The sequence below is a fragment of the Grus americana genome, chromosome 4 (genome assembly GCF_028858705.1).
Source record: "Grus americana isolate bGruAme1 chromosome 4, bGruAme1.mat, whole genome shotgun sequence".
Lineage (NCBI taxonomy): Eukaryota > Metazoa > Chordata > Aves > Gruiformes > Gruidae > Grus > Grus americana.
Window position 1 is genome coordinate 10,456,940 of NC_072855.1, and position 23,565 is coordinate 10,480,504.

The 23,565-nt window shown below is 35.9% G+C and overlaps 1 protein-coding gene across 2 annotated transcripts in view; it reads left to right on the forward strand.

Moving 5' to 3' along the window:
- GRK4 (G protein-coupled receptor kinase 4) overlaps positions 1–23,565 on the forward strand; it is a 44,910-nt gene that overhangs the window by 13,979 nt on the left and 7,366 nt on the right. The window contains exons 4-15 of one of the 2 annotated variants that reach the window (XR_008577108.1): positions 2,153–2,230; positions 3,450–3,550; positions 5,573–5,665; positions 7,048–7,111; positions 7,878–8,018; positions 10,725–10,915; positions 16,358–16,395; positions 18,578–18,667; positions 19,206–19,414; positions 20,237–20,382; positions 20,989–21,126; positions 23,314–23,436. Coding sequence is in view for 1 of the 2 variants with exons in the window: in XM_054825470.1 (XP_054681445.1) it covers positions 2,153–2,230; positions 3,450–3,550; positions 5,573–5,665; positions 7,048–7,111; positions 7,878–8,018; positions 10,725–10,915; positions 16,358–16,395; positions 18,578–18,667; positions 19,206–19,414; positions 20,237–20,374; positions 20,989–21,126; positions 23,314–23,436 (1,404 nt within the window). In the remaining variant the exon portion in view is untranslated. Of the gene's footprint in view, positions 1–2,152; positions 2,231–3,449; positions 3,551–5,572; positions 5,666–7,047; positions 7,112–7,877; positions 8,019–10,724; positions 10,916–16,357; positions 16,396–18,577; positions 18,668–19,205; positions 19,415–20,236; positions 20,383–20,988; positions 21,127–23,313; positions 23,437–23,565 lie in introns of those variants that run through there. The other variant, XM_054825470.1, reaches the window with a different exon arrangement.

The following is a 23,565-nucleotide window of genomic DNA, read 5'->3' on the forward strand; positions in this document are numbered from 1 at the left end:
GTGAGATAAAATACCTACTATCTCTTACAGATGGTTCCTGAGTTAGCCCGATTCCCTTTTCTGGACTGGATTTCAGCAAGCTTGTTCAATCTTGTTTTGGGGTAGGGGCATGGGATTGAGGGGGTTTTTTGTTGGTTTTGTTTGTAAGGCAGTAATGTGAAGGCAAAGGCTAAGGTTGTGGGGTTTTTGCCTCGGGCTTTGCCAATTTTTGATTTTTTTTATTTTAAATAAATTTTAATCTTTCTGAAAATAAACTTTATGGCATGAAATGCCATAGTCTCAAGAGCCTTGCATCTTAATTAAGAGAGTTTTATGACTCTCTTACATGGAGCAATGTGATTTCAGCAGCATGATTATTTCAGGAGGCCAAAATGGCAAAATCAAGGTAGTACAATGCTATGTTGTCTACCTGTACTGAGTACTAACACTGGTAAGCTTTAACTCTTGAGAAAGTGTGACCTTAAAGTCTGGAGTCAGCTTGGCTTTACAGAAAGAAGAATTGTGAAATAATTCAATAAAAGTGGCAGAAATTAAAGTGAGGAATTATAGTTATCCAATCATCTACTGACTCATTTCACTAGCTGAGGACAAGGTTACTCAAGTATGAAAAAGAATGGGTGACAGCTCAAACTTCCCTCTTAAGCTCTGTGAGTAACAGAAATTAGTTGACAAGGCTGTCTCTTAAACTTCCTTTTCAATTACAGTATCTGCTTAAAACAGTATGCCTAACCGTTTGTATTAAATTGGCGACTACTTTGGCATAATTGAAAATGTTAAAGGTTGTAAGTGCACTGCTGTGGTTGATTAACTTTTCTGACCTGCTCAGGTTGTTTGGCAGTTGCAGAAGAGTTCCTTACCATTAGACTGATTGTTGTGGAATTAAAGTAGCAAAAACAATGGCTCACAATTGTTTACGGGTTTGAGTACTGTGCTGGAGTGGAAGAAAAAGATGTTGATGACTTAGTAATGAGCCAGTGTGGGTTAGTTGCAATTGATTGCAGAACTGGAGTTCAGGGATTCTGTTACTTCAAGTATTGTGTGTGTGTGTGTTTGGTTCTTGAACTGTCATTTTTCAGTGTTCTAGTTTTCTTTATAGAGCTACATAACTTCTCTTCTGATTAGATCAATCACTTGGAACTTCCTATGAGGTTCTTAATGATTGTTGTCCCAATAGGCCAAACTGTTGTTTTGTATGATACGGTCCTCCATTCTGGAGGTCTGCTGTATACTCTTTCTTCCTAGATGCATGCATTTACATTGTGAAATATGAAATAAGCTTTGACTTGGCCCAGCTTACGAAGCTAATACAGGTGGCTGTTTGAGATTGCTCTTTTCTAATTCATCTTTCCCCAGGTTCTGTGTTGTCTTTAAATGTTGTAACTTCTGATGTCTGCTTCTAGATTATTCCTTAAAATTATTAATAGTGAGTAGTCCTTGGAGTTTTTCAACACTAGTATCTGTTTGATGGTTTGTTTGATTTTTCCATAAGTAGCTACCTGTGGAACTTTATTAAGCTGCCAGTTGTTTATCTGCAAAATGCACTGTATTGCATCATGGTCTTTTTCTACATCACAGTACCATATATTATTAAGTCAAAAACTTCACAAAATTTTGTATCTACTCAGTTTTATTTTCTCAAAGAATGAAGTAGGGTTTGTTTTGGATCTCACTTCCTGTTAACACAACCTTGTAGAAAGTAGTAGTTTTATCCTGGTTTTACCCAAGACTGTAGTAAAGAAAAATACATGAAGGAAAAAAAACTACAAGGAAGAAAAAACTGATTATTGTACTCTTATTTAATTATTTCCCATCTGGATCATTCTGTCCTCCAACACTACATAAATACTACTTAATTGTAATTGATCTAATTTAACCTCTAGGTTGCAGTTTCTGTAATTACATTTAGACTAATTGTTAGGTTTTTTATGTTTTCCAAAAGTTAAATCCCATGTGCTTTTTTTCTTAAGACTGTTCTTTGTATATGTTTGACTATGTAGCCTAAAAATCTTTAAATAGATTTTAAACAATGAGAGCCTTCAGTTCCTTTATTAAGAACATTGTGTTATTCATAAAATTTACCTAGCATCATGTAAAAAGATTGTAGTGCCAAATAGGTCTGAACATAATTTAATTTTCAATTCCATTCCCCTAGGCAGAATATGAGGTATCTTCAGATGAAAAGCGTATAGACTGTGGCCTGAAAGTTTTAGAGACGTACTTCACTAATGGGGTAAATATATTATTTTGCAAAATACTGTTTCAAGTGTTTTGTAAATATCAGATAAATAGAGATCTAAGTGGCTGTATTGTTTTTAGTAAATTGACTTTCAAACTTCATTAGTTCCATTTTTGTCTTTCTGAAAGGTATACTGCCTTCTAAAACTTTGAAACTTATCAACTTGAGCAGAAACCTTGACTGATCTCTGCTTTTAAGACTACTGCCATTATGATTTATTCTTCTATGTTTTCTAATTAAAATACCTGTCTCAAGTAAAGATATATTTTTAAACAAACTCATTTAGCATCTAAAGAGAACTTATTAATAAATGAACTCAGAGTTTTGTATTCTGAAGACATGAGAATGAGGAATTCTTGAAATGCTCAGGCTTCTTTCAGACTCCTGTGTGGTCTTGCTTGTTTTGCTGTAAATTTTCAGAATTGCTGCAGGTTTTCACAAAGTAAAATGCTGTTTTGTTTTGTTCTAGAGCATTCTGTTTCTCTATATCTTGCATGGAGATCATTAATAGCTGATCTTTTGCATATATTAGATCTCACTGCTTGATTTTTAAGAGTCTGTCTTTGGTATCTGATAGAAACTTTTCTGTGGATATATAATTAGACAATTGCTTTCTATGAATAGATGCTCCTTCTGCTCCTCTTACTTTGGTCATCTTGAGAAGGCTTTACTCCAAATGAAGGTCTTGCAAATGCAAAAGGAAATAGACTTCAAGTTTGCCACATCTCTGATGATAATTTCTTTGGGACTATTATAACTCACATGCAGGTTTTGAAAAAACAAACAAACAAACCAACCCAACAACAAAAAAAAACCCAACAGATTTTTTTTGGCTGGTTTGAAATAGTTTCCCAATTTTGTGTGTGTGTGTTTCCCCTACCTTCCGTCCTGCCAAACCAAATAGATAACTTGCTTTTGTGGTGGTAGACTTATGGAATGAAAATGAAATTTGACCTATTGCCAAGTTTATTTTCACAGATACCGAAATAGTAAATAACTGTAATAGCTGTCAATGCATTTTTCTATAATAGGGAACAAATAAAAATTTTGCCTGAATATGACTTCCTTGGTTTTCTCTTCAGCCAAACCATTCCTTTCCTTTTCCTCTTTCCAGGTTTCATTTCACTTTGAATACAGAACTTTTACTTGTTCTGTTGATTTACAGAATTGCTTTCATTGTTGCCTTTTTTTTTTTTTTTTAAATTATGTAAAGTCTGCAGCACACTTGCCAGAAATACCTCAGGAAACAGTAAATGAATGTAAAGCAAGACTGGAAAAGAACCCTTCTAAGGATCTTTTTATGGACTGTACTAGGTAAGTTAAAAATGCATAGTGCTAAGTTTGAGTATCACAAGAGAAATTCGTGTCTTTCTGAGAGAAATGAAAGCTGAAGTTACTATACCCAGGAGTATTTAGTCTCTGAAATGAGTGTAGGTAAGAAATTTGGAACAGATTTATTAAAAGACTAGGTTTCCTTCAGATGTGATGTAGATGTTTGCCTTTTGTGGAGCTTTTCACACTATTATCTGCTACCAAGTATTCTTTAAGTTTGAATAGTATTTCTCTTTTTTATATTCTTACCTTTTCAGTGACTTTTCTTCCATGATGAAGGTACTTGGAAAAGTAGGAAGTTATAAACTGGAGCTTGAAAGCTATCTGAATAATGTTACACAAGTTAACGGTTCTTGAAAATGGGTTGAACTGAGGCCAACAGTTACATGCCATTAAGATGGAATTGAGGGCCACAAAGATGATGAGAGGGCTGGAGCACCTCTCCTGTGAAGACAGGCTGAGAGAGTTGGGGTTGTTCAGCCTGGAGAAGAGAAGGCTTCAGGGAGACCTTATAGCAGCCTTCCAGTGCCTAAAGGGGCCTACAGGAAAGCTGGAGAGGGACTGGTTACAAGGGCGTGGAGTGACAGGACAAGGGGGAATGGCTTTAAACTAAAAGAGGGTAGGTTTAGCTAAGATATAAGGAAAAAATTCTTCACTGTGAGGGTGGCAAGCCACTAGAACAGGCTGCTCATAGAAGTTGTGGATGCCCCCTCCCTGTGTCTTGGTTTCAGCTAGGATAGAGTTAATTTTCACAAGGACCCAGGATAGGTGAGCCAAGCTGGCCAGGGGGCTATTCCATACCATGTGATGTCATGCTCACCATAAAAGGGAGCTAGTCGGGTAGGGGTGGCTCGGTGATGCTCCAGGACAGTCGGAGCGTGGGCTGAGCGTCAAACTGTCCTTATCCCAACCCACAGGGTTTGCCTTTGTCTTCCCATTCTCCTCCCCATCCCGCCAGGGAGGAGAGGGGTGAGTGAGCGGCTGCGTGGTGCACAGCTCGGGCTGGGGCTGAACCACCACACCCTGGAAGTGTTCAACGCCAGGTTGGATGGGGCTTTGGGCAACCTGGTGTAGTACAGGGTTGGAACCAGATGATCTTTAAGGTCCTTTCCAACCCAAACCATTCTAGGATTCTATGATAAGATGGCTGGTTAGAGGATCGATTGTGATAGTTAACACAAACAAATACGACTTGGTTTTGTTCTGAACTCACAAAGTGATATTTCACACAGCAGCAGCAGGGAGGGCTTTTCCTGGAGGGACAGTACATGTTTACCAGTGTTGCATGTCTTTCTAAAGCCTTTATGTTTCTAATATTACTGGTTCTTCAAGGCATGCTTGATCATGTCTGAAGGATTACAACATGTTTTGTCACTGCTTGGGTCATCTCCCTGGCAACAAAAATAAGCATACTTTATAACAACCTGAGATTATAAGATCGAAAGGGATGAGTAAAACAAGTCTCAAATGGAGGATCTGTAATGTAGGTCATCTCCTTTCCTCTGTCCCATAAATATCTGAATATAGTCTGAATGACTTGTTTCCTCCCCTCCCAAGTGTATTTAATTTAAGGGGAATGATAAGGCACCTGTTGTTCAGGTTTGGATATGGCCTAAATTTCAAATCTTAGAATAAAATTTTACTTACCAGTCTCTAAAGAATGTATGAAAGCTTATAGATACTTTCCTGTAAATATCTTTAAGAGGTCATATTTGTGGAGTCATACATGCATTGCATAGCTTCTGAGAGGCTGATGTTTAGGTGGACTTGCAGACACTTAATGAGAATGCAGAGGTCAAACTTTCTAGTTACTCTAAGTAACAGTAGTTTGGCATTCACTAGTGTTTTGACAGGAACAGTTTTCTCTAACAGGCAGTCACTTTGTGACACATCTAAGTCTACAACTCCATTGTTATGGTTAAGTATATTTTAATAGATTTATAGCACCTCCTGCTTCATCTTTTTTTTTTCAGTATAAGATTGATTTTATTTTCCTGTTGCTAGAATTGTCCATGAATACTTAAGCAGAAGACCTTTTGAAGCTTACCAAGAAAGTGTGTATTTTTCCCGTTTTTTACAGTGGAAATGGCTGGAAAAGTAAGTTTATTTATAATGTTTGCATTATAATTTTGCTTTGCTTTGTGGCCAGTTCTGCTTGTTATGCTAGAAATGCTATAGAGCCCTAATGAATGACACTGCCTGTGTAAGAAATTGTTATCTGAAAGACAATATATAAAGGCTGATGTTGATGAGACAGCAAGAGAGCCAATACTCCAACAGAAGTATCTGTCCAGGAGTCTTTAAGCGATAAATTTGTAAATGCAAATTTATTATCATATGGATATATGTTTGGCTGTCAAGTGTGCAGTGAGAAACCAATCTTTCTTGGGAATGCTATCAGCCTTTAGTTTCAAACTTGGTCTAATTAGTGGTTAATAAGCAGATTAATTTGGTTTTATAACCCACTGGGTGATAGGGTAACTAATCTGTTTTTCAGGGTGATACAGACACAGATCTAGTAATGACAAGACAGCAAGATTTGTATATATCAGAATCTAGTTTGGGCCTTTAAATCAATACTAAATGGGTGTCCAGACTTTTTCAGAAGGCTTAAATTGGTACAAACTGATTCTAATTCAGCACTGCTGGGTATCATGATGACATACATCAAACATTAAGGTGCCCGAGCAATAATTTTATGGTAAATTCCAATTATCTAATGTCTTTGAATTAGAGGCAAAACCCAGGAAGAGAACTAGGGAAGTTACTCAAACAATTAAACCAAATTCTCTACCAAATGAACCTCTTCTTGTTTTCCTCAGAACAAAGCTGCATTAACAGTAAATGCTCTTTTAAAACAAAACAAAATACCCCAGCTCACCACCATGAAATAGCTCTGCTCTGATACATGTTTGGGAGTATTTTGGCACAGAATGGCTGAGACCTTTACTGCCTCCAGTTCTCTCTTCCTCTTCCACTACAGCGATACCTTAACAATTTGGCTCTTGAACTGCTGTTGCATACCACATCTCTTTCTTTTTTGAAAACACCAAACAGCAAAGCAAAATCAGAAATAGTTTACCTTTTAAATGCTGTATTGTAAGCGTGATCTCATTGAAATGCAGCCTACGTGTCAGTGTACTGCAGCTAAGGGAGACAGCTGGAGGTGATAAATTGACCGTTGATGAGAACAAATAAGGGTCTACCCATAAACATCACAGGGCCTAATTGATCAGCTTTTCTTCCTGCTATTGTGAATGTCTGATGACCACATGAGGGAGCCAGTGTTTCTAATCAGAGCACCCCTTTCATTTGAAATTCAGCTAATTATGATACTGGTTTCATGAGGTCAAGGCAACTGTTGTTCAGTAAGATGTCATAGAACAGGAGGGAGAAAATGAAGACAGACTTCAGGGTGTGGAGGGGATTATTGACTCTTGTAATTCCTGTTACAGTAATTGTTTCTTTCTATTAATCAGGCAACCAGTAACCAAACACACATTCAGGCATTACCGAGTACTAGGCAAAGGTGGATTTGGAGAGGTGAGTACAGAAGTATCTTTCTGCGAGGCAATCCCTAAGGGGAAAAAAAACCCCTTAATACAGAGGAGGAGCAGTTTTTTAACTCTTGACTCTAACTGTCTACATTTGACGCATAACCTGGCAAACTGTCATCAATCCAAACTGTTTTCTTTTAATGCATTAGTTCCAGTATTGTAGGTCATGCACAAAGTTGGAGAAAACTTCCACTGACTAAAAACAGTTGCTCTGTTTAGAAATTTTATTTGGCAATGAAAGTGTAGTTTCTACTTAATAATTATGTAGAATAGTCATGAACCTGATAGGAAAATCTATAGATTTTATTCACTCTGTTTATAATTCCCTGGGTTTTTTCCCCCTACATGCTTTAACCAGAACCCTATATTGAAGAGGAAGGAGGGTTAACTAAATTATCATCATCTTTCTCACACTTGATTATGGTGTGGATGTTTGTCCTCTGTCTTGCTTGCCTAGACATACACTGTTACCAGTCAGGTGTTTCATCAACACAAGATCCTCAGTTTTACTGAACTATTCAACCCCAACAAAAATGGGTTTGCTCCTGTATAATCACTTTTTTTTTACTTGTGTTACAGCTTTTGTGACCCTTGAAGGTTGTTTCACGGGTGAAAGCTCTGTATTGATGCTTACAGACCTTCATTTTCTGATAGCATTCAAGAGTGTGAAAAAAGAAAATAAAATTTTGTCATCTTAAAAAAAATTCTAAAAAACCCCCTAGCATCTCTGACACACTTTCCTTCTTTTTTAGGTGTGTGCCTGTCAAGTACGGGCAACAGGAAAAATGTATGCTTGTAAAAAGCTAGAAAAAAAGAGAATAAAGAAGAGGAAAGGGGAATCAATGGCTTTAAATGAAAAAAGAATTCTGGAGAAAGTGAATAGTAGGTTTGTAGTAAGTATCTACTTCTGCTCTTATTCTCAGAAGTTTGTCTTGCTTTGTTTGCTTCACTCCTCTTCCAGGAGCTTGTGGGCATTTTTTAATTAATTTAGAGAATGCATGACTGCTGAGATAAATGATTGATACAGTAATATAGTGTGTGATTGTGAGTAGTTCTGTGCAGAGGGCTTTTGTAATCCGATATTGAAGTGGTTTTAGTGTGCCTACTTTATTTCTCGCTTACAACCAAAACATTAGGTTGTGCTTCAGCATGCTGATGCCACTGAATCTTTGCCCTCTGTTTAAAGGTGAATATATTATTCTGTAGTTCTCTTGAAGAATCACTTAAACTCTTTTTCTGCTGTAGCCTATGACTGAGTATGTTTGCCTATGTTTAATAAAGAGGATATTCCATATACTTTATTCCATCCTATTTTTTCCTTCTCTGTTTCTCTTTTCTGTCCCTTCTTCCAATGCATTGCTTTCTGTTTTCTTCTCTTACTCCCTTCTTCCCTCCCATACACCTATTTTCTTATAATTAATGCTGATTTCTAATTTCATTTTTGGAGATAATTCATAAATGCACTTACAAAGGGGTGACTTCATGAGTCTGCCATTTAATTGCCAGTAGAAGTTGCATATCCTGCATTTCTGTGACTTTTAATAGGAGAGTTTTTATGTCCTTGGGTATTTTCATAGCATTCATTACTATATTGCTTACACATTTCAAGATAAACATGAAATTTGACTAGAATATTGATTCAGATTAGTTATATTGCTTTGCTGTGTATTAAAGCTTAAAGAGGTACTGTTAATGTGAAACAACTAACACAACTTTTTAATAGAAATTCTACAGAATGAAAGTCTTAATACTTTAACCTGATACTATCACATAAATTATGGGTCTGTTACTACCTCTAATTACTAAGCAGTGAAATAACTTAGAATGATCAAAGATATACCAGTTAAACTTTCCCTCAGGTAGTTTTTATTTTGTCATTGAATCGTTGTCGTTTAAATATTAATTTTAAATTCAATTTACTTTGGTTTTAAATCCATTTACTGATAAATTTTGTATTGCTGTTCAGAGAGGATTTCAAAGTATGTGTGTTAGAGGGCAGTGGAAGTTATTTATAAACAAATACATACATGTGTGTGTGTAATATATGTATGTATTTTCTGATAAGCTTTATGTATTAAAAAAACCCTGTAGAATACTGCCAGCTAAAAGAAAAATTAAGAACCTGGTGGCCAGATACAGCAATGTATTTTAAATTATTATAAATGATGGGTTTGTATAAATATGCTAATGTTATTTTCTCACAAGGCTCATGGGCTTGAATTGATTGAAATTGAATCCAGATATCACCTGAATTAATCGATAAATTACTAGTTGTAAAGATACATGAGATAAGTGAAACTTCTATTTTGAGTAATATTTTTTCAAGATATGTAAATATTATAAATCAATAATTGTTCAAAGTTGAATTTGAAATCACTTCACAGGATTGAGCATGTTATTTTCCTCTTGCCATCCAGTGTGTTTTTGATATAACAGAGAAGATCTAGATCTAGGATCTGCAGTAATACTGGGTTGGAAGCGGGTAGATAATTTGTTATGCCTGTGTCAGAAGTGAAGTCATTAATAGATGGACAGATCAGTTTAAATCCACCAAATAGGAACCCTTGCCCTGAGTAGCTGATTTGTATATTTATTTCTTTTTATTATTTAGTACTGGATTTATGCTTCTGAAGGAAGAGTTTGGGCTTATTACTGAGTTATGACCTTTATGTACTTGTACTGCATTTAAAAATACATTTATTGAGTCAAATCCTACTGATTTTTACCTAACTTAAACATACTTACCTAAGGTAAGCTAAGTCTACATCCCATTGCTTTCAGTACAAGTTAGTTAATCTCTGTAGATAATTTTGAATATCCTGCCAGATGATCATCAGCATAGTATATTCTATTGAAATGGAGTTTGTAACTTAAATTACGTTAAATTTTGCAGTATATTACATTGTTTTAAAATTGTTTTTCTTTAAATTCACAAGTCTACTTTAAAACTTTAAATGCACTTTAAAAACATTTACCTAAAACCTGAAGGGAAGAAAAAAAAAAAAGGCATTTTTCCTTCCCTATCAGCACCTCATTCCAAATACAATGAGAAGAAAGACTGTAAAGAGCTATACTAAGTCTTTACTGCGGGCAAGTTCTAAGCCAGGGAAATATGCTGTTGTTTGGGGAGGCAAGAGGAGGAATAGAAACTATGCTTTTGATCTTAAATAACTTTTTTAGTTTCTCTAATGTAGGGCAACTTTGAGTCTTGCAGAAGTTAGGAAGATGGTTTGACAATGCATAATTCCTGAGATATTAATAAAATAAGGTATATGTGCACGTTATCTTTACAAAGAGCTTTACAGATAACATGCAGCTGAGGAGCGTCATCAGTAAGTCTGTCTGGATGGAGCTCTATGATATCTAAATAGATACGTCACTAAACTTTTACATGGTGATGTGGGGTTTGTGTATACATGCAAATTAGTCTGAATTCCTTTTTGTCCTCAAGTACTCTATGAGAGCGATTCACTGCTTGACTGTTTTGGTTTTTGTTTTAAGAAAGGATTCATATGTTGCTTGTATTAGAAAAGAGCTGTGAATTGTATTAGGGTTTATGAATGAATAATGGTCGTCTTCTCCCCCTGCCCCATTTTTAGGTTAGTTTATCCTATACATATGAGACGAAAGATGCCCTGTGTTTAGTATTAACCATAATGAATGGAGGGGATTTGAAGTTTCACATATATAATATGGGAAATCCTGGCTTTGATGAAGAAAGGGCTATTTTCTATGCTGCAGAACTGTGCTGCGGTCTGGAGGATTTGCAGAAGGAGAGAATTGTTTACAGGTGAGCGTCATCTACAGTCACTCATACCTTGAATTTTCCATGTCTGTTCAGCATTGAATGTATTAACTGTTTTCTACTAAAAACGTGTACTTCATAGTAAAAGAAGCAAAAAATGTTTAGTTGTCCTTTTCATGGCATGTCCTTCAGAATTAGTGATCTTATTTGTCTTCTCAGTTTTAATTTAGATTTAAATACTTGCTATATTCTAAAACATTATAAAGTTGATTGAAGGTTTGTTTGTAAAATGATAGTAAATTGTGATTTACAAAGCAAATTCATTAGTAATTCAAATAAATAAATAATTAAGTTTTAGGAACGTGGGATTGTATTCCTGCCCACTCTAAAGTGGAAGTTCACTGGAAGGCTATTGAAGTCCTGTGCTGCATCGCTTGTTATGACCAAGAGGGTAAAAAGTTGGTTACAATCTGTATTGCCCTCTTTCTTCTGTTTTTATTTCAAGTTCCTCCAATAACCACTTTATTGCTTTTGAATTAATGAAACTGTCGGAAGCCTCATGCATTGTAATTGAGATTGTATGATCTTACTTGTCTTTTCTGTCTCTGTATGTGCAGCATTTAACCCCTGGCATGCATTAATATTACAGAACAAGCGAAACAAACTTAGTGGTGGGCCAAGAACACTTTCTTTATCTTCCTGGTGTGTGACACCAAGTACCACTTGTTTTCAAAGATTTAAAGTATAATCCTGCATAACTTTAATATAATGAGTCTTAGTCTTTTCCCTCTCCAGTATAGAAGACTAACATACACACAGCAGAAAGTGGCAGAACCACAGAGTAAATCAGACTTATGCTGGTTGGTGTATGTGGTTCCCTAAAGAATTTGGGCAATCTTGCAATGTTACATAGCATGTTTTGGCATACATGTAGGAGGGAAGTAAGAATAAATGGTTTTGCTGATCATTCTCCTCATATGTATCAGCTACAAGTAGATCACTTTAAGTGAAAACAAAACTGAGTGTTTGAAATAGAAGACAACAACAAGAAAAACTCTCAAACAAAACCAACAAAACCCCAACATCCCTTCTGTTTAAGCCCAACTTGTTAGGCAAACTACAAGACAACCTTCAAACACATCTGTCAAATCCTAGTGTTCTCTGTCTGTAACTCCAGATCTTGGAGCGGTCCTGGTTTCTTCTGGTGCACTCTTGGTGTCTAGATCTCTGCCCTGCTTTCTGCTATTACATAACCAGTTTCCAGTTACTAAGAATTTGTATGGCCTTTAATTTATGAGCAAGGAAAAAAGTTTCAAAACTAACTCTGAGTAAATTGCCTCAGTTAAAAGAATGGGAATTACTTTTAGTCCTCTATTCCTAACAAAATGAAGGACCGAGAGACAGTTACCTGTACATGTGTTAGTAACTGAATAATTTGTATGCTTGGAGGAAAAAGAAGAGCTTAAATTTAATCATAATACCTGAAGGCGTTATTTAAACAATTCAGTAGGACACACTAAGGGAGTTCCTGCCTAGTATGTATGAAGAGAGACTCTAATTATACTGTGTCAGCCCAACTATGCTTGAGTACTAAAACTAGAAAATATTTGGATAATTTTATGCTCTCTGTAGAATCGCTTTCAGCCCTGAGCTTTTTAATATCAAATGAACAACTTTTGTAAAACAGTCTTGTTTCTTCTGTTTTGCTAACGGTGGTTTTTTTCCCTGATGGTCTTGATTTGTTTTTTCCCTATGTTTTTGTATCATTTAGGAGCGTAGTAGTAATTCTTTACATTTTTAAAGTCAAGAAGCCAAAACACGTGGTCATGGAAGTCTTCAGAATATCACCAATTACAGTGATATGTTACACAATCAAAATTCTCTATCAGGCATCTTAATGGAAATGCCTTTAAGCAGCAATACAGTGATTTTATACTATTAGTGAAACAGAAAGCTTGGGGAAATTTGCCATGATTGTTTTATTCTCATCAAAGAAGTTATGCTGGCAACCTCCAGTCTTAATGTTGTTGGGGGAGGGAGAACATAATGAAGCACATTTTAATTGATTCAATGATTTATTTTTCTGAATTATGGTAACTAATATTTTTCATTCTCCAGGGCAAGAAAATAAAGAAGGAATGTTTTTCTTATTTTGCTGTCATTTTGAAAGCATTTAATACTGGTAGGACCACTGAATTTCTGAAATTGGAGTTAGTTCTTGTTGCTATATGTCAAGATCTATTACTGCATTTGTTTCCTGCTTTAAAGGAGGAGTTCTAAACTCTGTTTTCACACAAATAGCTTAAACTGTTAAAGCATACTTTAATTCTGTAACATAATATTTTCTTGAGAACGTGTTTTTGTGGCTATCCATCTGTATATTCACAGTAAAGTCTACTGTAGAGGCAGTGGACGAAGGGAAATTCAGAACTTTGAAAATAGAAATCCTCTGTGCAGACAGGTGTTAGCAGATAGCAGTGAAATCAGTTGATCTCAGTTTGTTAAGTTCTAGAACAGCAGTTTTAATGTAAGTCAGTCGTGTTAAAATTTGTTATAAATTTATTATGTTTGGGATGTGTTGCCATCAGTAGCAAAATGCCTCATAAAGTGGAAAAACTAGGCCTAACTTTCCTCTCTGTTAACACCAGTTTTACTGTGTGTTTCATGTGTCTTTATACCAGTTATTACTGAATTTCAAGCAGTGGGGGTTAGTGCTGTCTGTAGGACCCTGGAGTCAGTTGTGCCATTTTGTTAGTGGGGTTCCCACTGGATTAAAAGAACAGGTGCAGAGCTGGAAGGAGGGCCCTGCACTGCCCTGTGATAGCGATTGAGCCAGTTTGCTTGTTCAGTGGTAGCTTGTGAAACTATCTGTAACTTGCCATATGTTGCTGACATCAGAAAAATAAGCAAACAGACAGGAATAGGCAGTAGTGGAGCTATTCATCCATCTGCTACATAAAAAGTCTGATAATACTTAGAGCAAAATCAAGATTTGCGTAAGACAGAGGGGGGGAAAAGTGCTTGCTTTCCAAAAGGGACTTAATTGCAGGAGTTTTCCTGCAGGAGTTACCTGACTCCTCAGGGATGGTAGTGTTTTTTATCAGATAAGCTGCTTGGATGCCTAGATTTTCCTCGCCAACTCACATAGGTGCCCATAGCGCCACTGAATATGCCTGGAAGGTCAAAGATCAGGCTGAAAGACCTGCCAGAGACGTTGTGGATAAACCAAGTAGCTCTTTGCCTGCCTCGTGCCTATGGTCAGAGTAGACATCTTTACAATGAAATCCCCTGGAGGATTTTTTTATCCAGAAATTTTCTCTGTAGGAAGGCTGGTGTAAGCTATAGCAAAAATAGACCAGTGCTTGTTTAGTCCAATTTAAAATAAAGATATAATTTTTATCTAACTCTTTTTAATGAACCTTTTAGTTTTGTGAGCTTTGCAGTCCTCGAGCCTTTCTTTGCTTCATAAGGGAAAATGGCTGCCTCTGTTGTGAGAATTGCATTGATAGCTCTCATTCTGAGCTTGGTTTTCAGCTCAAGTAGTCTGCTATCCAGTGCAGGACTAGCGTCTATGTATTCCAACAGAAACTGTGACTTTGGCCTCTGTCATGGTGGAGGAAGGGAACAGGGAGAAGGCTGATATCCCAAAGCTAGCATCTCAGAGCTAGCATCTCAGAGCTAGAATTCATAGCTCACTTCTTTGTGAACTACTAGGCATAGAAACTAATAGCATTAAAGACCTGAAATTTTGGCTAGAAATAAGTTTTACTATTGACTGACCAAAATCATGTCAGAACAGAATTGGCTTCTATTAAGCAGCAGATGTTGCAAGTAAGTATTAAGTTTTAGGTGAGGCTTTAATCAGCCTTCTTGGAGATGGAACTCTCACTCGTTTACTTGACTTAACCTGAGCATATATGATCTGCTTTGAGGTAGATGTGTTTCTACCTAAAGTTTGAGCTTAATTTTTTTTTTCTTTTTTTGATACTGGTACGGGGGGGGGGTTGTTTGGGTTTTTGTTTTGGTTTGGGTTTTTTTTTTTTTTTTTTTTTTTACTCTGATCTCTCCTGATTTCTCTGGTATTGTAATCTCATGTCTAATGTCAAATGATTAACATTATGGGGATTATCTTGACTTAAAAGTATTAAGAGGAAAGTATCTTGTTGAGTTCTTTATATAGTTAATCTCATGAAATAATGAAACTTTAACCTGAATACACATACTTCACAGCATCAATTTATCAGTATTTGGGAAAAAAAACCCATACAGATTTCTTGGTGAACAAATGTGTGTGTATATTCCTCTCATTTTGAACGTAAATTCTAGAGTTGTCCTTCCTAAAATTGCTTCATTGAGTCTTTTCTGCTTGTATATGAATAACTGTTCTTGTCACAACTGTGTATATACCCATATATGTACATCTTGGTTTTAATAATCTCTTCCATTAATAACTGAATTTTTAGCCAAGTACTGATTTTTGCTTGTCTGTTTCTCGACTTATGATATTTATGGAGGAATAAATCTAAGAGACTGTATTGCAGTCCATATACTTTCTGATGCATATCACAATTATATTTCATGTTTTATACATATATTCTATACTTGTATATATAAAAGTATGTATGTTCTCAGTAGAATCTACTAGAGGATGAGTCCTAGAAGTAACCTCTGAACAGCTTCTGATTCAGCTTCAATGACTCCCCAAATTTTCTCTGAGGGGGAAACCCAAATATCCCATTGGGTTTCTTCTTTTGTTCTTAAAGTAAAAATGTACAAGAAGATGCCTATAAAATGCAGCACTGAATTAATTGCCCCTTTTGCTATTTCCTGAGTCTTGCTAGCATTTAATAGCTAAAAAATGTTTCATGTGAAATTTTGTTTGCAGAAAAGTAGTAGAGACTTAGAAAATTGATTGCAAAGAATCCTAACTAGATACCAGTGTCTAGTAAGCTTTAGAAGCTGTATGTCCAAATTAAAGGAACGGAGATTGAATGGATGATGTAAAGCCTATGCTTAGTCTTGGGAATATTATTCTTTGTTGATATTCTGACACGCTGGGATGGAATACAGCAAGGGGTCCGCATCAAACTGCAGCAAGCACTGATGTGTTTTACTGTTGTGGAGTTGTATGGCTGATACTTTCAGGAGAAATGTGTCTCACTTATGAGTACAAATTTGGGTGTAAGTTGGTGGTTCTTCATATCATAATTTTAGTGTCGTGTAGAGGAAGTTTCTCATCTGTGAAATATTAATTGCTGTTGTTAATATAAATGGGTTAGAGAGTTGGGAAAAATGGATCTCGAGTTCTATGGTTAAACTATTTGTATTATAGATCCTCAACTTCACAACTTTTTTTGTATATAGGTGGAAACTGGAAAAATTGCTTTAATCAGAACCAAGGAGCCTTATGTTGCCTCAGTTGCACTTGATGATGGCTAATGATTTTGCCTTTGTATAATTGACATTTCTATTCTGTTTAATTTGTAGAGATTTGAAGCCTGAGAATATACTCCTGGATGACTGTGGTAAGTAAATCTTAAGTTTGAAATTAGGAATTGCAAATCTCATTAATACCATGCCAGAAATCAAAGAGACTTCTTCATAATAAAAGGAACCTGACTGACAAATGTTAACTTTAATTAGTAAAGAAAAAATTACCATTGCTTTTTAGAAAGTAGGGGAAGATACTGGATTTTGAGGTGATGACAATGTTTGAGGGGTCAATTTCCCACGACTACTTTTCCCCTCTTGCTCCTCTTCCTGCCCCACTCGGTTTAAGATGGCTAAAACTTTTATATAGATTTGTTCTCTGTTTGTCTTTTTTTTGACTATGGAAACATGATTTGTTAGATGTACGGCCAGATTTTTACTTAGTAAACTATAATTAAGCAACAAAGAAGAAGTCTGAAGCATCTCTCTTTAACGTTTCAACTAAAACAGGTCTGATGGTCACTGATGCATATGTGGCTGGAAGGAATCAAGGAAGTACAAACAATATGAAGAAGTGTTTGTAGTTTTTTGTTTTTCAAAATAAGAAAATTAATTTTCTTTAATGCCCTTGTATGAAATTTATCAGAATCTTTTGAATTCACTGTAGAACTTGTGCAGCAATTACCTTCTGAGCTGTGGATGAATATTACCAGTTTGTTCTTGTAATTGCTGAGTATTTTAGTTAAGGAAAAACTGGTTTTGAAGTCATTAGCACAATATTTTTTTTAAAGTCAGCATGTTCTGACTGATGAATTTCTAAAAAGGAGATGCTTGGGAGAAGTCACTTTCCAATAGCTAAAGCTTTGCTAGACATCAAATGCATTCTTTATTTTTTTCTCTCCAGCAATGTGTTGCAAAATTTGAAGGCTTCTTTGAGGAAAAATGTGGCCTTCCAGGACTGCACTAGAATGCTTTCTCTCTGCCAGGGATATTCTGATCTTGTTCCAGAGACCAGAGGGGACTAATTAGAAAATCGCTTCAGGAGCTCAGATCCTGCACTTGAAAAGGGCTTCATCAGATGTCAGGGAATAGAAGAGCATCTGAATGTATTTAAAATAGCATTTGCTGCTCAAGAGCATTTAGTTATTTCCAACCAGCATATAGAGTGGTACTTGACTTTCTCCACTCTCTCCCCACCCCTTGATTATCTTTCACACGTAAATAAGAAATTAATATGCTTTTAACTAACATTGATGCTGTAGAGCTTTTTGGGTGACAGAGGATATATGCACAAAGGGCACTTGGGTATTGGAACGGGCTACCCAGAGAGGTGATGCAGTGGCCACTCTTGGAGGCTTTCTAGACAAGAATTTACAAAGCCTTGAACACTTTGTGCTGACTGCTTGCTCAGAAGGTTGTACTAGAGACCTTCTCAAGTCCCTTCCAGCCTAAATTATTCTGTCAATCTGTGATGTTTCTGTAAATGACAGTGTCCCTGTCCTTATATCCAGAATTAGATATGTTTGGTTGGTTGGTTTTTCCTCTGAATTTTTCTACTACAGATGATTGACAATTTTCTGTTTCAAAATAGAGTTGAAAAGTTATGTCTAGCCTTTCATATTTTTATTAAGAAATAAATTCATGAGAAGGGGAAATCCTAACACTGAACTGACATGTTACAATATAAGTAATTCTAAGTAGATTATGGCTAGGCTGCTTTTCTTTTGGGATGGGAGTGGGGACAGTAATTCCAATTACTTGTGCTTACCATCATTAGGGTACTTAGAGGAAAACCTAATGTCTCAGTACAGGCTACAGTTTTCTCACATTTCGAATAAATGGAGTAAATTCTGGTGTTTTGTTAGGAAGTGAGAAAACTAAGTGTTTGTGGTGGGAATACAGAATGGAGTAATACAAGTGTCTGATGCACAGATACAGAATTTGAAATGAGCAGTCATCATTTCTATTCGTCCTACAGTAGCAACCTATGCCAAAGTTAGGAATTAGTGTACTTAACAGCATTTTTTTTTTTTTTGTATGACCTTCAGGAAATCAGTTAGATCTATGCCTCTCTTCCTTTACATTTTTAAGGGGAGGTTGAATGATGATAAATCACTGCTTTCTAGTTAAGTTAAATAAATTTAGTGCTCTGAGCATATGAATGTTTCGATGTTTTGGGGTGGTTTCTTATGAGGTACGCTACAGAAATTTTTTGTTTTAAAAGTAATGACATTTTATTATTTGCTGACTATGTATAATTTATTTTAACATAAATAGGGCATATCAGAATTTCAGATCTTGGATTAGCTGTGCAGATTCCAGAAGGAGAAACGGTCCGAGGACGGGTTGGGACTGTTGGTTACATGGGTATGTAAAGTATCTTTTGCTAGATATGTTTCATCAGAAAAATTGTTTCTGTGACTATATGAATAACTTGTCCAAAGAACTATATTGGGTCTGGATTAGTTACTAGACATTTTATGGGAAGAAAGGTTACAATATGCAGCGGTAGATGTTAGTAGTCAATTAATAAGCCTACTGATAAACTTAACTTTGGAAATGCTAGCTTTAGGTAGAACTTTAAGAAAGCACCTAATTTTTTTTTGACGTTCAAAGAAATTTAGGGTCACAGGTAAGCAGACCAATTACTGTGACAACACATTTCTTTCCATGCTTTGGAAAAACTTCATTCTTAATTTGTAAACAATAGTGATCTGAAGTCTTAAAGAACTTAAGTGCTTCTCTTGGATATAAACAGAGTCCTTGCTGTAGAAATTAACATTTCTTCAAAGTACACAGGAGTTATGCAAAGATCTCTGCGCAGAGCCAAAAGAGTACCTGACAGTTTTTTCAGTATTTCATTAAAGTGAATTGTCATGGGAGTTTCTTTGGGTTTGTTTTGCAGCTCCAGAAGTGCTCAAAAATGAAAAGTATACATTCAGCCCGGATTGGTGGGGTCTTGGGTGCTTGATTTATGAAATGATTGAAGGACAGTCTCCATTCAGGAAGCATAAGGAAAGGGTAAAACGGGATGAGATTGACCGGAGAGTAAAGGAAGACCAGGAAACATATTCAGACAAGTTCTCGGAGGAGGCGAAATCCATCTGCAGGATGGTGGGTGAAGAGACGTAGAGGTTTGAAAATTAAACTTCTAATCCTTTTTAAGAGATGAACTACTTTAATTTCTCCTACTGAAAATTTTTCAAAGCTAGAGTTCTTAAATCTTTCTTTGGTTCAGATGGAAGTTTGTGATTGTCCATGATTTGTTCAATTATCAAACTTTGAGAATTCAAAACTGTTTTCAAGATGAAGGAAGGCTGCATAAATTGATTTTTCATCACATGAATGAAAAGGTCCAGTACTCCTTGGACCACATGTAATTATAGATGGAGTACAATAGCATGCTCAACTTTGATACTGCATGGGGAGAAATGGCAGAGCAGTGTACTAGTTTCCTTGCCTAAAAGAGTCGGTATGAGACAACAGGGTTTTTTTATCTTGCATGTTCTTAAATTTAATAAGCATGTCTATGCAGAAATCTTCAAAAGTTTTCTTCACTCGTTTATGCAAAAATATGTGCATTACTTAAGCCTATTGTAAAAAAAGTAAGTCTGCCTTTCCCAAAAGTAAAGTTTGCTGCGAAGTTGTACTGTAAAATCTATTCAGCATGGCATCAATTAAAATGTTTTCATATCACTTTAGGTATAATCTTCAAATGGTCTGCTTCTGGGGATTCTTTTGTCTACTGAAAAGCTTTTCGTTCCCAGAGTGTCATAGTTTGGATTTCCAGTTAATTTTGATACCATGATAAATTTCATCTCATAAAAGGCCAAGTAACAAAATCAACTTATTGAAAGACATTGTATATAGATTTTTATTTTTTTTTAATTACGGGATTATATCACTGGATCAGCCTTTTTTTCCATATCTTTGCAGTTACTTGCTAAAAATCCAGAGGAACGACTGGGTTGCACTGAAGATGGAGCTGCTATTGTAAAGCAACATCCTATTTTCAAGAATATTAACTTCAAGAGGCTGGAAGCTAACATGTTAGAACCTCCATTCTTGCCAGATGTAAGTAGGTGAGACAGATTTGATTAGTATCTAAAAAGGCAAGAACTGTCATAATTCTGTGTCAGCAATCGTGAACTCCAGAGGAACCTTTACAGTTAGTTGAATTGGCAGGAGAGCGCTGTTGTAGCTATTGATGGCTAGTTGTTTTGTGGCATTTCATCTGAGATCACAAAACAATTTACAATAGTGGTATTGCTCTAGGGAGCTTCGTAGCTCATTTCTTAGCCCTTAAAAGTCTACTTCCCTAGCTCAGATGCTGAACAAATGCAGATTAGCTTTGAAGAAATTACTCTGGAGTCAAAAGGAGGGTGAGAGAAAATAAGTGAATTATGACAACCATTAAGAAATCCAGAGAAGTTGCATGCTGTTTCTGGTTTTGATATTTCTTTTCTGTTACTTGCAGGATGGATGGAATTGCTCAGGTGCCTTATGACAAAGACTCTTTTATATTTTTGCATTTCTATTTTGTAGTATGGTGTAATTTGGTGATAAGCAATGTGAAATATGAAATTGCAGACATTTTGCTGCCCCTTTGCTCATCTAGGAAAGAAAAAGAAAACAAAACCACAAAAACCTCCAAAACCTTAATGAAGCAATCTTGTATTGTACTGCAGCCTCGTGCCGTATATTGTAAAGATGTCCTGGACATAGAGCAGTTCTCAACAGTAAAAGGAGTGAACCTGGATACTACAGATGATGACTTCTATTCCAAATTTGTTACGGGTTGTGTCTCAATCCCCTGGCAAAATGAGGTATTGTATATTTCATAAAAAGATTATTTTCTTTAGCACAGCAATATCGAAGATTTAATAAGGGATATAATTATAGTATTAACTTTCTCTCTAAAGGAGTTTCTGCTGTAGACTTCTTTGCTGAGAGACTTCAGAGAAAAGTTTTTCCCAAAACATAAATAACTAGCTAAAAATTGAGATCTATAGTAAATTTGCATAAATAGAATCTGGCATCTTGTCATCATAGGTACAGCCTACAGAACAGCAGTTAGCATCAGTATGACCACATTTTCCTTGTTCTTCTATCATGTTACTCAATATTGCTGTTCATAGGAGAGGGATAGAATGCTATTCAAAGTATTCAAAAGCAAATAGGCGCAGTGCAAGCTGTTTGTGTATCATGCCTGTGTATCAATAGAGTAGCCAAGTGACATAGTAATACAGAACTGCAGATTCACTTTTTCTAAGGTTTCACAACAAACAATTGAACATCAGTTGAGTCAGACTTTCTCTTAAAGCTTTTTCATTTGCCTAGTAAATAAGCATTCCAGAATTCTGCGTAGAATACTAGAATTTTGCTACCTCTGTGTGCAGTTCAGTGGGTATTTAGGAAATTCAAATGTTCTTCATTATTTCAGGAAGAGCACTCCATAACAATTATTTAAAATTGTATTTCTTGTTAGGAATGCCTTCCCCCTATCATAAGATATTCATAACTTTCTGAAATTAGTCTCGTGTTGAAATCTGCTAGTGTAGGTTCTTTCCTGGTATGATTTTCTAATTTTATTTAAAGCTTGAACAGAAAAGATGAGCAATTTCTGAACAAGTCAGAGAAAAAAGTACATTCCCTTTTGTTGCCCTTTTGCTTTTTTTTTTTTTTTGCATTTCATTAAGAAGGAGATTTGAAAGGTGTCATTTGACATAGAAAGTTTTCACTAAGAACCAATGAACCTTAGGCTGTTGGAGAAATAAATATTTCCTATGCTATCTTGTAATACTGAACTTAAGAATATGATACAGTCATTAACAAATGCACTGCAGCTTAATAACTCTAACCCCACATAGAACGATAAAGTCGAAAGTAGTTGTGGAATTCTGATGATGGTAATTCCTTCTCTTCAAGGAATAACTGTAGACTTCATTTTGCAGGTGTGCTTATTTTTTCTTTTAATTCATGTTACTGAGCTGTCCCTCAAATCTTTGCTCTCAGTCTCTTAAGAATTCCTCCTCCCCTCCCATAATTTACCTAATGTCATGGTTTACAACAAAAGCAGACCGCATTTCTTCTTATTCCTCTTTATGCCCTCTGTCCCTCTACAAGGTATACTCATTTGGTTGCATGCCTATTATGATACATGTGCATCAGTGGCACTCACCAATAAATGCCAACTACATGTGGGCACTAGCCACTCTCCACCTTCTGACCATGCCTGTTTGTTACATTTTGGTATTTACTTTTTCTGCTGTCCTTTCTGCACCCAGTAATTGTGGTTTTAATTCTTTTGTTTTCTGTGTGTACAAACACAGATTATTTCAAAATCCCTTGCTTCTCTCCATAGACCTGTCTTCGTTACATTTTTTTTTTTAGTATCATGAAGTATTACCTTCTCTATTTCATTGCCTTATTTCTAATTATGGTATACGTTAGTTGTGGTTTGATAGACAGTTGCCCAAAACAGCAGAATGATGTTATAATTACTGTAGTCAGACATCAGCTGCTTTTTCCCCTGAGAGTGCAATTTGTCCCCTATCTAAAAAGTATCTCCCCTGATACTATGCAGGTACTAGTATTCTGCATAGAAGAATCATTTCTCCTACTTAATGTCATGTTTTATTAATAAAGTTCAGTCCAGGGTATAGAGATATTTTATTTGTTAGGCAGAATAGATTAAAAGAAAATCATTTTCTGGTTCTAAAAACTTCTGCTTAGTGCATCATGGGCAGAAGAAATGCCCTACCAAAGCAAGGGAGCATGTGAGTACCTACCTGCACGGTAGTGCTCTCATTGCTATTCTTTAACTCTCCTTGTGTGCTCAGCAAACTACTGTAGACTTCGTGCCTTCGTTCATGGAGCTCTGCGAGTGGTGTAGTTTGGCTGATGAATTTGTAAGTTGTTAGGAGTACATGGCCAAAGTAAATAGATAATACATGTTCCATGTATTGAGAGGCTTGTATGGATATTTCATTTATATTTTCTATGTTTCAAAGATGATTGAAACGGGATGCTTTGAAGATATCAATGCATATGAAACCGATGGTACTGTGTCACCAGACAGAGAGAGGTCTCCTAAACCAAAGAGAGGCTTCTTTCACAGACTTTTTAGTGGAGAGGTAAGGGTATTTCTTTTCTTTCATAAGAAAATAAACAGTAAGACCTTGACATCCATTCTATTTTTTACGTTATTTTGTGATAGGAAAAACAAGTTATTTGCTGAATACTGAAACTAATGTGATCTGGTT